The sequence below is a fragment of the Bubalus kerabau genome, chromosome 17 (genome assembly GCF_029407905.1).
Source record: "Bubalus kerabau isolate K-KA32 ecotype Philippines breed swamp buffalo chromosome 17, PCC_UOA_SB_1v2, whole genome shotgun sequence".
In the NCBI taxonomy this organism is placed as follows: domain Eukaryota; kingdom Metazoa; phylum Chordata; class Mammalia; order Artiodactyla; family Bovidae; genus Bubalus; species Bubalus kerabau.
The window spans coordinates 55,865,527-55,886,419 of NC_073640.1; the positions used below are offsets into that span (position 1 = coordinate 55,865,527).

Genomic DNA, 20,893 nt, shown 5'->3' on the forward strand with positions numbered 1-20,893 from the left:
GAGGCTTGAACCAGCCAGGACCTGCTTTCTGGGGCTGGTGAAAAGCCAGGATGAGGACTACAGGGCGGAGGATGGAACTAACATCTGGTGTTAACAGCGACTAGTTTCCCTGGCAGCTCGGCGCTAAAGAATCCACCTGCTAATGCAGGAAATGCAGGTTTGATGCCTGGATCAGGAAGATCCCCTGGAACAGGAAATGGCAACTCATGTGGGCTACACTCCATGGGGTCGCACAGAGTTGGACACAACTGAGTGACTAAACAACAATTAACAGTGATTCTCTCTGGGCAGTTGGAAGCTGGCTGAATTTTACTCTCTTCCTTTTAAGTTTATTCTAAATGTTCTAAATAAACCTTGACTTTTCTTTTAGTAGTTGTAAGAGCAATCAAAGTCTTTAGGTGAGAGGGAGGCAGGAAGGAAGGAGGGAGGGAGGGAGGGGTAGAAAGAGAGAGGAGCTTTAGGAACTGGAAAATCTAGAATAACTGGCTTTGCTTGGTGCCCTGTCTCTCCCTCTCCCAGCTCAGAGAACCTTTGCTCCTGAAGTTTAACAGGGAAAATTCATCAGAATCCCTGTGGCCCCTAAACTCCACTTCTGCTGTGCTCCAAATTCCTACCAGAATGAAACCGGTCTGGGCAATCTGATTGCAGCTCAAGATTGGGGCAACAGCCTTGGAAATAAAGGCTGGGTTTGCAACAATCCCTCTGAGGCAGATGGACAGAGCAAACCTCAAAACAGCAGCAAAAAATCCTGGAAGAATTCTGACCCCAGGAACACAACCAGGAACACCGCCTCAAGACCTTCCAGGCTATAGAGACCGTTTGGGAGGGAGGTGTTCTCTCCTCCTACAAGACAAGAAATCTCAGCTGGCATCAACCCCCTCAGATCCCTAGGTGTGCGCTGTGCCATAGAAATTTCTCTGACGATGATGGAAATGTCCTGTACCCATGCTCTCAAGTGTGGTAGCCACTGGCCACATGGGGCTGTTGAGCACTTGAAAGTGGCTAGTTCAAGAAACTAGGTTTTCTAAGGCATTACATTTCAATTAATTTAAATTTATATTTAAATAGCCTTATGTGGCTATGGGCATAGCACAATCCTGGATCCTCCAGCACCCAGGTCATGCCCCAACAGAGCTCAAAATTACACTTGGTCCCTCCCACTTCTCCAGCTTTACCCCCCAACACACACCTCCTCCCTGCTCGGCCCTCCATCCTTCCAGGATTTTGCTGACTCCTCAGTGCGCCTCGAGGGCTGTCTCAGCCTCCAGGCCTTTTGCCTGTGCTGTTCACACTGCCTGGTATACCTCTCCACAATCCATCCCACCGCATTCCTCCTCCTACTCTAGGTCTCAGCACAGGCATGCCCTCCTCCAGGAAGTCTGCCCTGCCTCTCTGGCTGAGTAAGGCATTCCCTCAGGTTCTCCCAGGCCCCGAGGCTCCTCCATCCCAGCATTGATGATCACTCTGTATCATCATTGTCTGGGGATGGGCCTCTCTGTCTCACACACACACACGCATGCATACACACACACAGACCTGTGAGCCCCGCTGTGGACCGAGGGCAGAGCAGGAGCCATCTCAGTCATTACCTTGTTCTCAGCATCACTTGGCCCAGGGCTGGGCATAGCGTGTGCATCTTGGAATGAACGAACAGAGGGATGTTTTTGAACAACTATGCTGAGCGCTTCAGAGGGAGCCAGCCACAGGTCAGATTCCATCTCCACCTGCTGATCGACTTGCCTCTCTCCTTGAGCCTCAGCTTTCTCATTCCATGAAACAGAAAGTTACGCATGGTGGATATGGGATGAGGTATTGGGACAAGGTATTACCGACCTCCTTGCCTGGCCCAAGGGGGATTGCTCAATCCGAGGCTGCTGTGACTGTTGTTTTTGCTGTTATAATTACTGCCTTGCTACTGACAGGGAAGAAGAGATGTAAAGGGGTCAAGGGAGGAGTCTTGAGAAACCCTAGGAAGTTCCTCAGTCACCCTGGAAAACTGGTTCAACCAGCTTCTGTGCAGATCATCCTTCATCTGAAGGAGCACAGGTGAGGCCTTGAGCCTATGGAAAAGGGGTGCCAGGCTGGGCCAGCCTCAGCCATGTCTCAGAAGCACCCCGGGATTCCCACTGAGCGGGCTCACTTCGGATAGCCAGGGGCCCACCCTCGGGCCCCCTCGGCGTCCAGTAGGTGGCCCCTTGGCATCTCCATAGGACACCAAGATGGAGATTCCTGCTGGGTCCCAGCACGCCTTCCCCAAGAGCCTCCTTCTCTCAGGTAAGGAGGAAATGTACCCCCAGTGCTGAGGGGAGAAGGGGTTCTTAGCCCAGGGGCTGAGGTTTCCTCTTGAAAGAGGGAAAATTTGTCAGAGGAAAGGAAATTATGACATTAAGATGGGAGGGAGGGGCAGAAGAACCACAACCTCATCCCCATTTAACCTGTGAGTTTTCTAGAATGTCAGGGCCACGAAGGCTGGAATTGACTTCTGCTTGATTCCCTGCTGAATTCCCAGGGCTTAGAAATCTAGGGAATTTTATTTTCTTTTATTATTGTTTTGGCTGTACCACGCAGCTTATGGGATCTTAATTCCCTGACCAGGGGTTAAACCCACACCCCCTGCATTGGAAATCTTAACTACTGGACCACCAGGGAAGTCCATAAGGAATTTTAGACATATCATATATAACTGGTATTGTAGCATGAACAATATATTGGTCAAACAATTATTAGTTAGACAAATTAATAAATTAGTTCAGAGTCCATGTGTTTGGAGGCAGATCACATACCATCTCCAAGCCGAAAAACTTTCTGGACCAATGGGATGGCATATCTGTGCCATTCATACCTGGGTTCCCACTCTTGCACCCAGAACAGATATCACTCATCAATCCCAGCACTGCTCCAATGAGCAGCACTCAGAGCCTGCAGTTGAGGACCTACAGGGAGGAGAATGCTATGGTCCCTGCCCGACACTTCTGACCCCAGGCCTCCCCTGTAACCCCACAGCCTCCATCCTGGCCCTCTGGGTCCCCCAAGGCTCCTGGGCAGCCCTACGCATCCAGAAGATTCCGGAGCAGCCTCAAATGAACCAGGACCTTCTCCTGTCTGTCCAGGGCATCCCAAACACCTTCCAGGACTTCAGCTGGTACCTGGGGAAGGAGGCCAATGGCGGCACGATGTTATTCACCTACATCCCCAAGCTACTACGACCCCAGAGGGATGGCAGCGCCATGAATCAGCGAGACATTGTTGGCTTCTCCAATGGCTCCATGCTGCTGCGTCACGCCCAGCCCAAAGACAGCGGCACCTATCAGGTAGCTGTCGCCATCAACCCTTCCTGGACCATGCGGGCCAAGACTGAGGTGCAGGTGGCCGGTGAGTGTTGGGCACTGGGGAAAGAAGTGGGGAGGCTAGTGCGACCTGAGCAGCCACCAAGCTCTGCGCAAACATCTGGTCCTCTTGTTCCTTCATGCAACACATATTGGCTGAGCACTTAACTCAGTACCAGCCCCGAAGTTGTCATTTAATCCTCTGGTGCATTAACTAAGAACACATCTATTGAATGCTTACTTTGTGCCAGACACTGAGCCGGACCCTGGAGAATGCACCATTCATTTATTCTTCACATGCATGAATTCATGAAATGTGTATTGAGCACCTACTGTATGCCTAGTCTTGAGGGATCTATGTTCATAAGTCAAGAATTTATTGGGAATTCCCTGCCAGTCCAGTGGTTAGGACTTGGCACTTTCACTGAGGCGACCCAGGGTTGATCCCCAGTCAGGGAACTAAGATCCCACAAGCTTCACAGTACAGTAAAAAAAAAAATGTATTGATGAATCTACTCTGAGCAAAACAGATATATGGTGGCAGAGAACAGCAACAGCTAATATTTCTTAGGTACTTGTTATGGATCAAAAACAGCTCTAAACACCTGCCCTAGAACACAACTTCTCAATCTGGGCACTATTAACATTTTCAACTGGCTATTCCTTCGTAGCAGAGGCTACACAGTTCTGTGCCCTGTCAAGTATCTAGCACCTTCCCTGGGCTCTAGTCACTAGAGGTTAATAGTGCCCTCCCAGTAGTGACAGCCAAAAACGTCTTCAGACATTGCCAAACGTCACCCCTGTTTGAGAACCGCTGCTGCTGCTAAGTCGCTTCAGTCATGTCCGACTCTGCGCGACCCCACAGACGGCGGCCCATACCCTATATTAATTCATGTGTTTCTTTTCTCAGAACTCCATGAACTATTATATGCCAATTATATCTCAATGAAGCTGGGAGTGGAATGACTTAACTTTTCCAGGCAGACTTGGTCACTCATCACCTAGGTCCCCACAGGACTCTGCTCATCCCTTTACCTTTGTGATTGTCATCATGGGTTCTAATTTATCACCTTAAGAACTCGTCTTGTGGCAATTCCCTGGTGTTCCAGTGGTTGCAACTCCTTGCTTCCACTGCAGAGAGCACAGGTTCGATCCCTGGTTGGGGAACTAAGATTCCACATGTGCATCAGTGCGGCCAAACAAACAGACCACAGAGTAAGAAAAATGGACCATACTCACCCTTTTATTTTTTAATTAATCCTTACTGAAGTCTAGTTGCTTTACAATGTTGTGTTATTACCGTACCGTTCCTATACATCCCCTCCCTTTGGAACTTCCTTCCCATTCAACTCACCGTGAAGTAGAGTCCCTATGCTATACTATTAAATGACCTGTTTAATAATAGGTAAATGCCAGCTTTACCCATAATAACTCATTTAATCCTCACTGCAGCTCTGCTAAGTAGGTAACATTATTAGATCCATTTTACAGATGAGGAAACTGAGGCACAGAGAGGTTAGACTTGTCCAATAAAAATAAATAAATAATGATGTGATCTAGAATAGGCTTTGCTGAGAAAGTAGGCAAAAGAAGGAAGGGAGTCCTGAAGATTTCTAGGGCAAGAGTTCCTGGTAGAGGGAATAGCATGTGCAAAGGCCCTGAGGTTAGACTAGTTTGGTGTGTTTAAAGTATAGACAGATGGACTCCATAGCTAGAAGACAGTGAGCGAGTTGGGTGTGAGGTCTGAGAGGTAGACAGGGGCCAGGTTCATAGGCCATGGCAAGACTGACAAGAAGCCACGAGAGGGCTTAAACAGGAGAGTGATCGATTCACAGCTTAACCCATCCATTGGGCACAGGGCAGGTGGAATCTCTGTTTTATCCTGAAGGTTTGAAGCAGGGTATCAGGCAGCTCACCATCAAATCAGCAGCAGAGATGGGACTCGAATGCAGTGCCTCCTGAATTAGACACACAACTGCCTCTGCAGGAACTAAATTCCTCATTCACTCTTCCTTCAGCAAGCACCCGCTAAGAGCCACCTCCTCCAGGCCTCCTCTGTGTCTGGCCGGTGCTGGGCAGCGCTGGGGACGGAGTGGTGACCAAGGCAGCCCTGACCTTCCCCTCCTGGGGCTCACAGCCCAGTGACGGAGACAGATATTAACTTCATAATCACACACACCTACAATACAGTCTTATGCACAGTGCAGGTACTGGGAAGGAAAGTGCAGGAATTATGAGATTGTAAAGAGGGGTGTCAGGGAGGTTGCCTGAAAAGGTGATCCTTCAGTTTGAATGATGATCAACAGTTCCCTTTTTTTTTTTTTTTCTTCACTACTTTTTGTTTTGGTTGCTCTGGGCCTTAGCTGTGGCATGCGATCTCTTAGTTGCACCATGTGGGATCTAGTTCCCTGACCAGGGATTGAACCCAGGCCCCCCACATTGGGAGCACAGAGTCTTAGTCACTGCAACCACCAGAAAATTCCCCTGGAAGTTCTAATTAGAGAAGAAAGGAGCTCTGGAAGGTGTATGGGCAGAGGGCTCAGCCTGTGCATAGGGCCTGGGGCAGGAAGCTGCAGGGCTCATGAATTAGCTGGCAGGAGGCCAGCATGGCTGAGACAGGGCAGTGAACAGGGGGCATCCTAGGAGGTCAGCACTGCAGGATAAATTTGAGCCAAGGCCACGGGCTTCCCTGGTGGCTTAGACAGTAAAGAATCTGCCGGCAATGCGGGAGACCTGGGTTCAATTCCTGGTTTGGGAAGATCCCTTGGAGAAGAGAATGGCAACCCATTCCAGTATTCTTGCCTGGAGAATTCCATGGACAGAGAAGCCTGGCAGGCTATACAGTTCATGAAGTCGTAAAGAGTCGGACATGACTGAGCAACTAACACTTGGGTTGTAAGGATAGAAGCTCTCTCCAACTGACTCAGAGTGGGGATGTCTTGTAGAACCCCAGAGGTAGCCCCTGGGATGTGGGCTCTATATTAGGCCTGGGTTCACAGCTGCTTCTTCAGAGCCTAGAATAGGGCCAGTCACACTGTTGCATGAATGAATGGACCAGGCGCCCAGCCTGGAGGGTGGGAAAGGAAGCTTTGCGAGAAAGCAGGTTCTCCCTCCCCCTCCAGGGGGTGCCATCTCTGGTCTCATCTCTGCTCCAGGGCTCCATTCTGCTCTCACAGCCAAGGATTCCTACCAAGACACTACACAGGCTTTTTTGCGTATTCTGAGTCTTCTCTTCCAAGATGCAGAGATAGAGAGAAAGGGAGCTGGAGAGACAGACAGACAGAGAATCTGGTTGGCTCTATCTGGCCTGTGGGTCTGCTTCCCCTTGAGTCATAGGCCCACCCCTTTTCCGAGGAGATGGGATCAAGTACAACAAACCAGAAGGGGAGCTGGGGGTGACAGCTGGGAAGATGAGCCAGGACTCAACAGTCACAAGGTAGACTTTATCATTTTGTTCATCATCAATCTCCTATTGCCTAGAGCATGGCTTAGCACACATGAGCAGCTCAGTAAATATTTGCAACCCCATCTCTGATTTATGAAGCACTTACTACTTGCCAGCACCTCCAACTAAGTGCTTTGCCAACCTCACTTCATTCCATTCCCATAAGAACCTTGCAGGTAGCCCTGGGATGGTCCCCATTTTACAGAAGGGTAAATGGAGGCCCAGAGCAGGTCCCAGAGCACGCCTCTGGGAAGGGGAGGAACCAAGTGCATAGCCCTGGCCCTCCTGCCACGAGGTTCTTACACACGGACTCCCATGGAAGTACTGAGGGGTCCCCGTGGAGAAAGCAAGCAAAGGAGGCAGGGAATGGCCTTGATTTCAGGGGGCTGAGCACAGGGAGCAGGGAAGCCAGGCAGTTCAGCCCAGCATAAAAAGAAGAGCAGAGGAAAAGGCAGAGGAATTAGGAATAGGATTGGCTGGGAGGGTCCTCATGTTAGGGTGGGTGTCCTCAGCCCCAGACATTTATATTGGAGGGCCCCAAATTCAGCCCCCCAACCTAGGTGGGAATGGAAATGGCCAACAGCATTTCCAGCATCCCAGGTAACTCGCACACTCAATCTCTCTTCATCATGAGGGAGTTTGGCTGTAACAGAAGCCAACTCCGACTGGCATGTGCAGGAAGGTGTTTTAAGGGTTTTTTAAAAAATATATTTATCTTTTAAATTTATTTATTTGGCTGTGCCAGGTCTTAGTTGCATCACATGCGACCTTCTAGTTCCAGTATGTGGACTCTAATTCCCTGACCAGGGATTGAACTCAAGCCCCCTGCATTGGGAGTGTAGCGTCTTAGCCACTAGACCACCAGGGAAGTCCCCAGAAAGGGGTTTAATAAAGCTTAGCATGTCTAAAAAAAATAATACACATCAATTTATTAAAAACTCAGAAATAGACTCACAGATACGAAAAACAAACTTATGGTTACCAAAGGGGATGAGAAGGGATAAATGAAGAATATGGGATACAGAGCATTTTATATAAAATAGATAAACATTAGGGATTTACTGTATAGCACAGGGAACCATTGGAGAAGCAAATGGCCACCCACTCCAGTATTCTCGCCCGGAGAATTCCATGGACAGAGGAGCTTGGCTACAGTCCATGGGGTCGGACATGACTGAGTGACTAACATTACTACAGGGAACCATAGTCAGTATCTTGCAACAATTTACAATAAAAGAATCTGAAGTTATGCAGCTAAAACTAGCCCAACATTGTAAACCAACTATGGTTAAATTAAAAAAAAAAAAAAGAAACTATAAAAAAAAAAAAATAAAAAGGGTAGTACATGTTCGCAGGACCTTCCCGAGGCTAGAAACAAGGAACAAGGTATAAATACCTTGGTGGAACTGCTCCGACTGGAGTAGCCATTGCCCACAACATCTGGGCCCCTGGGGCTCAGAACCCCTGCCTGAGGGCCCTTGGAAGGCTGCATTCATTCATGTATTCATTCAACGAGCATCTACATTGAGCACCTACTGTACGCCAGGCACTGAGTTTACAGAAGGAAAGTACAGAGATCACTGCTTTTGTGGAGTTTATATGTTGGCGGACGTGCCGGCTCCAGCCTCACCATCACAGGCCCCACGTGGTACCTGCATCTGGCTTCACATGGACCCATCTAAATCAGGGAGCCTGGCTCACATGACAGGTCCCCAGGGAAAAAGAACCTAAGAAAGGGAGTCTCTGGCAGGACTCCCAAGGCACATGATTCACAAGTGAAGGCTCAGGATGTGTAGATACTGTAAACCATCCCCAGTTTACAGATGACAAGACTGGGGCTCAGAGAGGGGAAGGCAGTCTCCCGAGGTCACACAGCCCGCAAGCAACAGCAACTTGGCTCAAAAGTACAGAGGGGAGCCACAGTCCCAGAAACCTAGTCATGAGGGTTTGGGGCCTTTGAGAAACTCTGCCCGGTTTCCTCAGTCTTCAGGCCCTTTGGTACCCATGGGGATTAATTGTGGAGCCTGACTGCCCCTGACTGACCATGTACAGTGCGTTTCTCACACAGGTATCGTCTATGCCCTCCCAATCATGGCGTGATGACCCCCATTTTACAGATGGGAAAACTGAGGCACAATCTGAGTAACCTGTCTAGGTCATCCACATAGGGAGAAGCAGATGCTGGACTGGAACCCGGGCTAGTTGGCTCCAGGGTCTATGCTCCTAGTTAGGTCTTGATTCTGCCTGAGTGTTAACAGCTATCATCGTAAACTAACTATATGGAGTCAAGGGTTTAGTCCTGACCCACAATGCAGTTACGGAATTAGACACAAAGCCTGCCCTTGAGGCCCTAGCTGAACCCAAAGCCGCCCCCACTCCCGCCCCCCGGCTCAGGGAGTTCTTTCCCACTCAGGCTCAAGTTTGAGCTGCCAATAATGAAATTGAATTTGGTGCAAGCAAGACAGGCTTGAGAGTGGCCAGAGAGTGCAGAAGGGGAACTTCTACTCTAAAAGCCTCTTCCCTCTGAAGGGAGAGGAGTAGGGGGATTTTAAGGGTTAGGAAACAGGTCATCAGGGCTCTAGGAAAGAGGTGGAGATTTCAGGGGCAGCCTTGGGCACGCGCAGTCACCCATGCTCCTTTGCACATAGCTCTAACTGAGTCTTTATTGTTTTAGTTGTTAAGTCACCTCTGACTCTTTTCAACCCCATGAACTGTAGCCCACCAGGCTCCTCTGTCCATGGGATTTCCCAGGCAAGAATACTGGAGTGGATTGCCATTTCCTTCTCCAGGGGATCTTCCTGACCCAGGGATCGAACCCAAGTCTCCTGCATTGGCAGGCGGATTCTTTACCACTGAGCCACCAAGGAAGCTAATTTTGCCTAGCAGAGTATAAATCCCCTCTTCGGGCAGAGATCTAACAAAACAAAGGTAACTCTCGGACACCTCTGGGTCTCAGCTGCACAGGCGCACTCATGGGGTCACGTCAGAGCCGGTTTTGGGGCGGTTGACCACTGTATGTCTCTTAGCGCACAGCTGCAAAGCATCGCTGGAAGATATCAAGTGCTATGAAACAAACATGGAAATAAATCAGAGCAAGTGTTCTTCAGTTTTCGGGGCCTGGTATGAAAACACAGAGATAAACGAGGCAAGGACAGTCGGCTTTCTTGGATCTAGCCAGTTCAGTCTGGTTTTGTCTCGGGTCTTTGCAGCATCCTGTTGATAAAACACAACTAACCTGTGTGGTTTAAAAAAAAAAAAACCAGTTTCTGTACCTGGGACCTGGACTGCATAGACTGCATAACACGGGTGTCAATATGACCTTTAGTGAAATGGCCAAAACTTTCAGAGGCTTTGTTCCTATGTCTGTAAAATGGGGACAACGACATCACCACCACCACAGGATCCTTTAGATCCCCAACATTTTTGGCACCAGGAATGGGTTTCGTAAAAGACAATTTTTCCGTGGCAGGTGGGGTGGGGTGAGTAGTTTGGGGATGATTCAAACGCATTACTAGTATTATGCACTTTATTTCTGTTTATTATTACATCAGCTCCACCTCAGATCATCAGGCATTAGATCCCAGAGTTTGGAGACCCCCTGCTTTAGAGGACTGCCTTGGCAAGTCCATGTGAAGCTGCTACTTTTGAAGCTGTGGAAATAAAGGATAACCAAGGGAGGAAAACAAAGGCTATTAATTCAGAGCTTGTGTGTAGCAGGGGCATCATCCACTATCCCTTGCATTTTGGCAGAGACTCAAGGGCAGGCAGAGAGGTGGAAAAGCCTTGGAATGAAAAACAGGAAAGGCTACAGGTGTGTCCTTGTGGGAGGCTGTTGGCACAGAAAGGCAGGACACCCTAAGTGATTGGTTACGATACGTGTTTGGCTTTCTCTGGCTGGCCCTGAGTTAGAAGGGACAAAAATTAGGGAGGCTGTTAGTTGTTAATCAAGTCCTGGCCATTTGGCACTGATTGTTACATAAGTTATTGTTCAGCTTCCTGCGTTGTCACTAGAGATAGAAATCTGGCTTCCTGTAAGTCTGACTTTAGCTGGCTTCCTGGGCTGTTTGTAAGAGGGTTGGTTTCCTAGGCAGTTTGCCGTACCTTGTGAGTCAGAATTCTGTTTTCAGAGCTGGTCTGACAGTTGTCGGTTTGCATACTGGTCTCTCAAAGCACTTTTTCGATGTGATTCTATCTTACCAAAGATCAACATGGAGGGACTTCCCTGGTGGTGCAATGGTTAAGAATCCACCTGCCAACACAGGGGCCACAGGTTCGATCTCTGGTCCGGGAAGACTCCCACATGCTGTGGGGCAGGTACGCCTGTATGCCGCAAGTACAGAACCCACGCTCTAGAGCCTGAGAACCACAGCTACTGAAGTCCATGCGCCCTAGAGCCTGTACTGAGCAACAAGGGAAGCCACTGCAATGAAAAGCCCTCACACAGCAATGAAGTGCAGACCCCGCTCCACAACTAGAGAAAGCTCCCATGCGGCAACAAAGACCCAGTGCAGCCAAAAATAAAATTAAAAATAAAAGGATCAACATGGATAAATCTACTCCATGGAAGACCCAGATTTTTTGTTAGTAGAACTGAGAATAGATGGTCCCAGAGACCAGTGAAGAGAAAAGCCAAAAGAAAAGATGTTTCAGTCCTGGAAGAAGAAACAGAATGTGAGGCTCGGTTCCAGCTACTTCTTCTTTTTTTTTTTTAATTAATTTATTTTAATTAGAGGCTAATTACTTCCAGCTACTTCTTGCTGTGGGACAAACTCAATGGTATAAAACAACAACCATTTTATTATGTTCATGATTTCTGGGATCAAGAATACAGAGAGCTTCGTGATATCCAGCCTTAGATGAAAGGCTTCAAAAGGCTGAGCTTGGCTCAAATGCCGGAAGCCAAAAGCACCCAGAGGTGTCTTTATGCACTTGCTGTCAGCTGGGAGCTCAGCTGGGGCTATCAATAAGATCATTGATCCTATTGATCAATGCGTCCTCGCCAGTGTGACTGCTTGGGCTTCCTCACAACACAGTAGCTGGGTTCTGGGTTCATGATGGGAAAGCATGGGAAGAGGAAGTGTTTTGGAAGACCACAACAGAAATTCACCTTGGTCTACACCGTATTCTTCTGATTTTCAAGTGAATCACTAAGGTCGGCCCACATTCAAGGGAGGGAGATTAGACCTTCCGATAGATAGGAGAATGGCAAAGTCATATTGAAGAAGGGTGTTCAGTTGCAATCAACTTCGGAAAATACAGTGATTCACAGGCTGGCTCTTCACAAGCTCACTGTCTATAATAAAAGGCAGAAAAACTTCCTTGGTGGTCCAGTGGTTGAGAATCCACCTGCAAGGCAGAGGATACCATTTGGATCCCTGGCCCGAGAAGTGTTCGCATGCCTTGGAGCAACCAAGCCTGCACACCACAACTACGGAAGCCCTCGCACCGAAGAGCCCTGGATGCAGGACACAACGAAGACCCAGCGCAGCCAAAAATAAATAAAAATTTTTTAATACATAATGTTTTTAAAAAATAATAAAATAAAAGGCAGAAAAGATAGCCAAACATAAATAAAATTTTTAAATAAATAACATTTTTAAAAATAATAAAATAAAAAGCAGAAAATATAAACAAGCTGTGAAAATCATGTGAATCAAGGAAGTTTTCTGCTACAGCAACAGAAACTGCTTCTGGCTGATTTAAACAGAAAAGGAACAAATTCAAGGATCCTAGACAACGCAGAGAGTCTCCAGAATGGCAGGGAGCCAGGCTTGGAACGTGTTGTTTGTTGAATTGCATGCTCAGTTGCTTCAGTCGTGCCCAACTCTTTGCAACCCTGTGGACTGTAGCCCACCAGGCTCCTCTGTCCTGTGGGGATTCTCCAGGCAATAATTCTGGAGTAGGTGCCATGCCCTCTTCCAGGGGATCTTCCTGACCCAGGGATCAAACCTGTGTCTCCTATGTCTCCTGAACTGGCAAGTGGATTCTAAACCCCAGGCTTAGCTACCAAGAAAGACTGGGATAAAACAGATGTCCAGACTGAGATTAAAGGCTGGAGGTCCTCTTAAGAGGAGGGGGCCAGAGTGAGGTAAGGCTTGGTCCCAGATCTGGCATGTTGAGTTTGAGAATCCTACGAGTCCTTTATGTTCCTGACAAAACACAGTCCAGAACTTCACCCTTTTCCTGGAAGGATGGAGGGGTCATCAGCTGAGGCAAGAAAAAGCCGGTCACTGGAGCAAGGGTGGGGCAGCGTGTCATGAGGTAGGTATGGGATGTGCTGAGGTTGGAAGAAAATCCTAGAGAAGCAGAGATTTTGAGGTGGGGGGAGCCAAGATGTTCCATCTGGGACATGTTGACTTTTCTGTGCAGCAGAATCAACCGGACAGTTGGATGCTCAGATCTGAAATACAGGAGAAAGCTCTGAGCTGGGAAGATGAAATCACATTTCAGCGTTCTATGGACTGTCACTGATACAGTGGGGAGGGTGGTAGGGAGGCCTTCCAAAGAATCACATGGCCCTCTCTCTCTCTCTTTCTCTCACTCCCCAGAAAAGCCTAAGGAGCTGCCCGTTACCAACCTGCCTGTGAGTGCTGGGATTGTGGCTGCTATCGTCATTGGATCTCTTGCCACTGGGTGTCTGTTCGTCGGCACCATTGCCTATCTCCTGGTGACAAGAGGCTGGAGGGCTCAGAACCACAGGTACAGGAGCCCCAGCCCTCTCTCCCTGTCAGTCTGCTCCCCCTGCCCTCTTGGATCCCCTTGATTCTTCTTCCCTAAGTCACATCATCCAACTCATACACAATCTCATCCATCCTGGAACCCCTGAGGTGGAGAGGATCTTCCTACCTTGTATTAGACAGAATTCTGCATTGCAAGGGACAGAGAGCTCACCTTTATATTGGCTTACCAAGTAATAAGAAACGTTCTTGTCCTATATAAGTGAGCTTCAGGTATGGCTGGATCCAGGGGCTCAATTCTATCAAGAAACTCTGATAGAATGTAGACCTCTCAACTCTCCTTTTCTCTACAGTGGCTCCATTTCCAGGAAGGTTCTCCCCTTAAGGTGTGACAAGATAGCTCTCAGTGGCTCTAGCCTTATATTCCAGCTAAGCCACCCAAGAGGAAAAATAGTACCTTTTTCCTGATAGTTCCATCAAAAACCCCAGAGCTGCCTCTCACCAGCTTAACTACATCACATGTCCTTACATGAAATAATCACCATGGCCAGGTCTTAGAATGCAAAGTTGAGCTACTTGTATAACCCTGAAGCCAGAGAGATAAACCTGGCTCCACATGATGAAATGGATTGAGAGTGGGGAAGGTTCCTCAAAAGAAAACCAGATGTAATTGCCAAAGAATGGGAGTGGATGGCGGGCAGGCAAAGGCATCAGATGGTGCTTACCTCTGAGGGGTTGGGTAGGCAGGAAGAGGGAGAGGCACAGAGAGAAGGGGGAGGAAGGCTATTTTCCCAGGGAACAGTGTATTCATGAAAAATTCCTTTCTCATGAGATCAGCCTCTTCAGAACTTTGTCTCCTATCTTGATTCTGAGTTAAGAAGTCTAATTTTGCTTCCACTCAGTAATCCCTAGAAAATGAAAGCAGTAATTTTGTCTCCTCCCTCAACTCTTCCTTATGTGTTATAGCTTCCTGACCTTCAAGATTTTGTTTTCCCTGAATATGTTCTAATTTAGGGGTGGCAAACAGCTTTCACCTCCCAGCCCAATTCCAATCAGTAAATTAACCTACACATATTTGTTGAGGGCCTGCTATGGGCCAGGTACTATTCTAGGCACTAGACAGCTTAATGGAAAAGGAGGTGGGGAGTCCCATCTAAGTTAGTGAGAAAAGATGCTGCGATGGATTAACAATGTCTGCCACAGTCATATCAAAGGAAGTGGAGGCACATGAGCCATACCTGCTAGATATCCTTGTCATCTCAAAGGTGATACAAAAAGAGGTGATGGGGGACGTCTCTGGTGCTCTGGTGGTTAAGAATCCACCTTGCAATGCAGGGGATGAGGGTTCAATCCATGGTCGGGGAACTAAGATCCTAAGCCTGTGTCCTGCAACTAGAGAAGCCCTCACGCCACAACTAAGCCCGGATGCAGCCAAAATAAATAAGTAAATAAAAGGGAGCTACAGTCCATGGAGTCACGAAGAGAAGGACATGACTGGGCAAACACACACACACACAAACACCATAGTTTACCAGCGCCTTAGAGACTAGAAGTCATTCAACAAATGGCACCGAACTGGCTCATGAATAGCAAAAGTTCTCAAGAGAGTGAACCTTACCTGCCTACCTTGTAAGCTTCAGAACCAAAGCTAGACACCGTATAACTTGACCCTCTGACCAGCTTCCTTCCCACAGGGCCAGTGATTCTAGGTAAGTTTGAAACATTGCGAAATCTAAAAAAATTTTAACCTTTTGATGACATTTTTAAAGTTATGATATTTTTAAAGGCGTTGAATCAGATGGGGAAAATAATTCCTTTTTCTTCTCTTTTTGCATGATTCTGAGAGTGGCAAATGAACACCTTGATCAGGTTTTTTTAACGCCTTTCTAATGCTTGCTATCTTCTACGAAGAGAAAATCAGCAACATATGGAGCTATGAATCTAAACCATTGTTTGACTTTTCCTTTCTCACTTTCTATACTTATGTCCAGCTGTATGGATCCCATGGACAGAGAAGCCTGGTAGGCTGCAGTCCATGGGGTCGCTAGAGTCGGACATGACTGAGCGACTTCACTTTCACTTTTCACTTTCATACATTGAAGAAGGAAATGGCAACCCACTCCAGTGTTCTTGCCTGGAGAATCCCAGGGACGGGGAGGCCTGGTGGGCTGCCATCTCAGAGGTCGCACAGAGTCGGATAGGACTGAAATGACTTAGCAGCAGCTGTATGGAGTTGTACTTTCATTCACAATGTAACAGCTTCCAACTGGTCTCCCTGTTGCCACTCCCACCCGCACAGTCTGTCTCCCATTATCCCGCTTAGCAGCCAGAGAGTCTGTTAAAATTGGTCAGGGACACCCCTGGTGGTTCAGTGGTTAAGAATCAGCCTTGCTAGGCAGGAGACATGGGTTCGATCCCTCGCCTGGGAACTAAGAGCCCACAGGCAACTAAGCCCGGGCACTGTAGCTACTCAGCCAGCAAAGATCCCACATGATGCAGTGAAGATTCCCCTGGGCTGCAACTAAGACTCGACAGAGTCAAATAAAGAAATAAATCAGTCAGCTCTGGTCCTGGAGTCAAGGCCAAAGTCCACACCATGGTCACAAGACCCAGCTCAATCTGCCACGCACCCTCTCGCCTCCCTGATCTCACCTCTTGCCACTCTTTCCCTCACTCTCTCTGCCCCAGCCACACTCCGCTCCTTACTATTCCTTTGCTGTCCCGGCTCCTGCCTCAGGACCTTTGCACAGACTGTCATCTCTACGTGGAACTTTCTTCTCTTGATTTCTGCACATCTGGTCCCCCTGGCTACTTCAAGCCCTTGCTCAGCTGTCACCTTCTCGATGTGGCACCCCAAACCGCCCTGCCTGAAACTGCTTACACACACACACACACATATACACACACACACATATACCACCCTCTGCGCACACACACACACACACATACCACCCTCTGCCCCTGCAGTCTTCATTTTCCTTCATCCCTTTTGAAGGAAGGGGTTTCATTCCCTGATGTTCAATGTCCCATCATTTATTCTAATCCTCTCCCTCTCTCCTCACTATGGCGTCCACTCCAGGAGACCAGGGGTCTTTGTCAGTCTTGTTCCCAGCTGTGCCCCCAGTGACTTCAACAGTGCCCAGCCCGTGGTCAGTGTTTTTATAAATATTTGTTTAGTGAATTAATGAATTTGTGGTAGGGAGGTCACGTACTTTTTAAATAAGGGTATTCAAAAGAGCCGATTTAAAGAGGAATATTAAGGAAATCATGAAACAGGTAGGTGGAGCTGAATCGTTCAGGTGGTCTGTGTAACTGACGAGGTTAAGGATGCCCTGTGTAAGGCGGCAGCAGGGGAAACCTAAGGAACGACTGTGTGCCTGGGGATTATGGGTGGAGAAGCTGGGATGGGGCAGAACTTGTCCAGGGTCATTCTGAAGCGGGGATCCTCTCTCTCTCTAGGGCCTGATGGGGTTTCCAGCTTCTCTGAGTCTCTCTCCAGCCACCTGAGCATCTTTCAATTCTAATAGCCTTTCCTCCATGTGCCCCCAGGATAACAGCCACAGAGAAACCAGAGCTGGGCCCCAGTCATCGTGCTGGTAAGCCAGAGACCCCCGTCTCGCAACCCGGCTCTCCTCAGGGCCCCCTCCTCCTCTGCCTCCCAGCCAAAAACCCCCTTGTGGTCCCCAGTTTGGGGCCTCCCAATCACTTCCCCCACCCAGACCTTGCTGGGACTCTCCAGATTCAGCCCACGGAGTCTGAGCACATTAGCGCTCACCCCAAACCTGTTTCTCCTCCTTTTCTCAATGTCTAGCACTCCTGTCCTCTGTCACCACAACGCTGCTGGCTCCTGTCCTCCAACGGGCCACAACCCAACCCAAGCTCCATCTTCTGGATCTCCCAACCCAGTTCCCCACTGTCCTCCCAGCTCCCACCCTCGCCTCCACCCCATTTCTGAGCAGAGTCCCTCTATATCTCTGACCCTGTCTCTCCTCTGCTCAAAAACCCTCTATGGCTCCCTAGTACCCTTAGGACAAAGTTCAGACTCTTTAACATGACTCTCAAGGCCCCTCATTAACTGGTCCCCTCTGTCTTTCCTGGGTTCATCTCTCATAAGTAACATTTCCATCTCCAAAACAATACAAACAAATATATATATATATATATATATATATATTGGGGTCGCCAAGAAGTTCATTCAGATTTTTCCATAAGATCTTATGGAAAAACCCAAACAAACTTTTTGACCTACCCAATGCAATCCAGACAGATGAAACGTAGTCCCTCAAACACCAGTGTTCTCACCGCCAGGCCTCTGCACACCTGCGCTCTTGCCTTTGCGTGGCTCCCACTTCTCTTGCTCTTCTCAGAGGTCCCCTCCTCCAGGAAGTCCTCCCTGGCCCCCCTCCAGGAGCCCTGTGGGCTCCCCCACTCCAGCTCTGCACACTCTGGGTCACCCTCAACTGAGGACAGGTTTGTCTCCCCCACTGAACCATGAGCCCCAGGAAGGCAGGGCAAGGCCAGCGCTGCCTCAGTCACGACTGTGTCCCCAGCACAGGGCTGGGCAAGAAGAGGGCTTAACACAAATGTTAGTTGCAGTAGCTGGAACGGACCTGTGGGCCACCTGTCAGCCGGTTCCTCCTCCTGTCCTCTGCTTCAGGTGATGACAGCATCTATGAAGCAATACCATCGCCAGTCCTCCTGGTGTCCCCTTGTGACACGGGGCCCATGAGCACTGCCACGGTGAGCCCCCGCCCCTCTCCCCTAAAGCCTCCTTTTGACCTGTAGCCTCCCTTCCGAGTGCGCTGGGGCGCCCTAGGGTGCCTTGTCACACAGTTTGGGAACTGCTGTTCCCTGGCTAGGCCACTCCCTATTTTAAAAATATAAGCAAAAGAAACTAAAAGGAAACAGCACAACACAAAGACAATTTGTCTCTGGGCATGGAGGCTGGTGGGTGGGCTTTATCTTCTTCTTAGAAGTGTGGCAACTTAAGACAGGATTCTTAAAAGAGGATTTTCTACACTAAGCAGATATTTCCTTTACAGGTGGAAAGGGTTGCTTAAAGTAAGAAATGAGAGAGACTGGGAATTCCCTGGCGGTGCTCTGGTTAAGACTGCACTTTCACTGCCGAGGGTACAGGTTCAGTCCTTGATTAGGGAACTACGGTCTCACAAGCCTCATGGCGCAATCAGAAAAAAAAAAAAAAAGAAATAAGAAGAAGGTGGAGGAGAAGGAAAAGGGACTTAAACAGTTAAGACTGAAAGCTTAGACCCACATGTGTTGACGGGGAGGCTGAGCATTATCTGGGTGATTGTCAGGCCATTAGTTACCCCTCCCATGTACCCATTTCTCAGAGGAGAACACTGAGTACAGGGAGGTTAATTCCCTTCACTTAGAGGCCTCAGAGTCAGGGAGGGGCAATGGGGACCCGGAGTCCAGGTCTGTCCCGATACCACAGGGCAAAGGTGGGGGGGGGTGTTAGGGTGCCGGGGCCCTGGCTCACCTCTGTTCTTCCCTTGCAGCCGCCAGACCTGCCTCTGCCCCCGCCCCCACCCCCACCGCCCCCACTGCCGCAGCCTGAGAACCACCCCTACCAGGTATGGAGCTGGAGGAGGGGGGAGGGGTCAGGAGCGCCAGGCTCGGTGGGCGGGGCTTCCTTTCCGACCCCGCCCCCGACTCCCGAGCTCCCGGGAAGGAAGTGCGCAGCCCCCTCGCCGAGACTTCCCGGGCAAGTCGTTTCCCGTCTCGGTGGCGAGGGGCGGAGGAGGGGTGGGTTACAGTTTCTTCCTGCGTCAAAGGAAGCCAATGCAGGAAGAAATGAAGCCCAGAGAGGGGAAGGGCCTTGCCCAGGGTCACACAGCGAGTCAGGGCCCCACCGCAGGGCGCCCCCGTTTCTGGGCCTGGGTCTCAGCCAGTCGCCCGCCGTCTGCCCCTGAGCTTCTGCCTCCGTCTGTGTCCCTGTGCGTCCTATCTTACGTTTCTCTGTACGTGTCTCTCTACCCCTGAGGGGTCTCCCCACCCCGCCCCCGGCTCCTTGTGATCTTGCGTCTCTCCCTAACTCTTTTTTCTGTATTCTGCACAGAACTTTGTTTCTCTGTCTCTCTCACTCTCCTTGTCCCTCCTTTTCTGTGTCTCTGTCTCCCCCTGGCTCTCACCCCCAAACCACAACAACCCCTCCGTCTCTTTCCCTCCCCTTCCCCCCAGGATCTGCTGAACCCCGACCCTGCCCCGTACTGCCAGCTGGTGCCCGCGCCCTGAAGGGGTCCCAGGTGAGGCCAGCCAGGGAGAGGAGACGCGTCAGACTTCCCCCCGCGCCTTGAACCCGCAGAAAAGCCTCCGCAGAGACGCAGCACGACTGGGGCCCCGAGGCTGTAAGGTCGACAAGATGGACGCGGCCGTGGCTTAGGCAGCACAGCAGGATGGTGACGGGCCTAGCTCCTCACCCCGCCGCGAGCGAACAGCGCGCCCTGAGGTCTGGCCTTCCAGCAACCTGGCCTGGGCCCATGCCTGGGAAAAGCAGGCTCTTGCTACCCCCGCTCCACTCCAAAGCCCCCAGAGGGTGGTCTCAGGCCTGCTTCCAGCCAGACTGCACAAGCCCCTGCTTGGCCGGGCTCCCTCGTCTCAACCCAAAGCGCCCCACCCAGCTCTGTTGACCTCCCTAGAAGCCCCTTCCCCTGGGCTCCCCACCACACGTGCCCCAGAGCACAAGACACATGACTGCAAGCTCCGGCTTCACGAACCTGTGGCCCCAGAGGACAGTCCAGGCCAGTTTCCGTGGCCGCCGGGGCCCCTTCCCTGTCCAGGCAGATCCAGCCCCTCTTAAAATTCAGTTTCTCAGAACCTGTGGCCAACTTCTGCCCATTTCCCGCCACACCCCCAGTTCGGGGCAGCCACTTTCTCCTCTACCCCCACGTAACCCTGTCCTCAATGTGGGTTCCATTTCTCACCCTCTAATTTATTCATTCATTCAGCAATAAATAAACTGTGTGCCTTGCACAGTTCAAAACAAACATCCCTGCTCTCCTGGAGGGTCACTCTTGCAATGAAGAGTCAAGAAACAAAATAAATAACATATGTGGTGTGTTGGCGGGAGGCATAAAGAGAGAAGGAGGGCAAGACTGTTGGGGAACTGTGTGTGTGTGTGTGTGTGTGTGTGTGTGTGCACGCACACACATGCACACACGTGCTCAGTCACTCAGTCGTGTCCAACTCTTTTGCAGCCCCATGGACTGTAGACCACCAGGATCCTCTGTCCATTTGATTTTCCAGCAAGAATACTGGAGTGGGTTGTCATTTCCTCTTCTGGGGATCTTCCCAACCCAGGGATTCTTACCACTGAGCCACCTGTGATGTGTTGGGGTGGGAGGGATAGAGAAGAGTGAGAGTGTTTGGGGGTTGAGGTTTTAAACAAAGGGCAGAGAAGGCTTAGCTGAGAAGGCAACAGTGGA

General features: G+C 49.7%; 1 protein-coding gene across 3 annotated transcripts; it reads left to right on the plus strand.

Annotated features, from left to right (window-relative positions):
- Positions 1-2,219: 2,219 nt before the first annotated feature.
- On the plus strand, positions 2,220-20,530 carry CEACAM19 (CEA cell adhesion molecule 19). 3 transcript variants are annotated; one of them, XM_055551683.1, is made up of 8 exons: positions 2,220-2,274; positions 3,004-3,372; positions 13,320-13,484; positions 16,528-16,597; positions 16,998-17,044; positions 18,106-18,177; positions 18,975-19,042; positions 19,650-20,530. In XM_055551683.1, exons 1-8 carry the CDS (start codon positions 2,220-2,222, stop codon positions 19,701-19,703), a joined length of 900 nt encoding a protein of 299 aa, XP_055407658.1. In that variant the 3' UTR covers positions 19,704-20,530. The 3 variants fall into 3 exon arrangements, 1 of the variants encoding a protein (XP_055407658.1); XR_008703850.1 differs by lacking the exons at positions 2,220-2,274; positions 3,004-3,372; positions 13,320-13,484; ... (1 more) ...; positions 16,998-17,044; positions 18,106-18,177 and having other exon boundaries at positions 18,994-19,429; XR_008703849.1 differs by lacking the exons at positions 2,220-2,274; positions 3,004-3,372; positions 13,320-13,484; ... (1 more) ...; positions 16,998-17,044; positions 18,106-18,177 and having other exon boundaries at positions 18,994-19,405.
- The last annotated feature ends 363 nt before the right edge of the window (positions 20,531-20,893 follow it).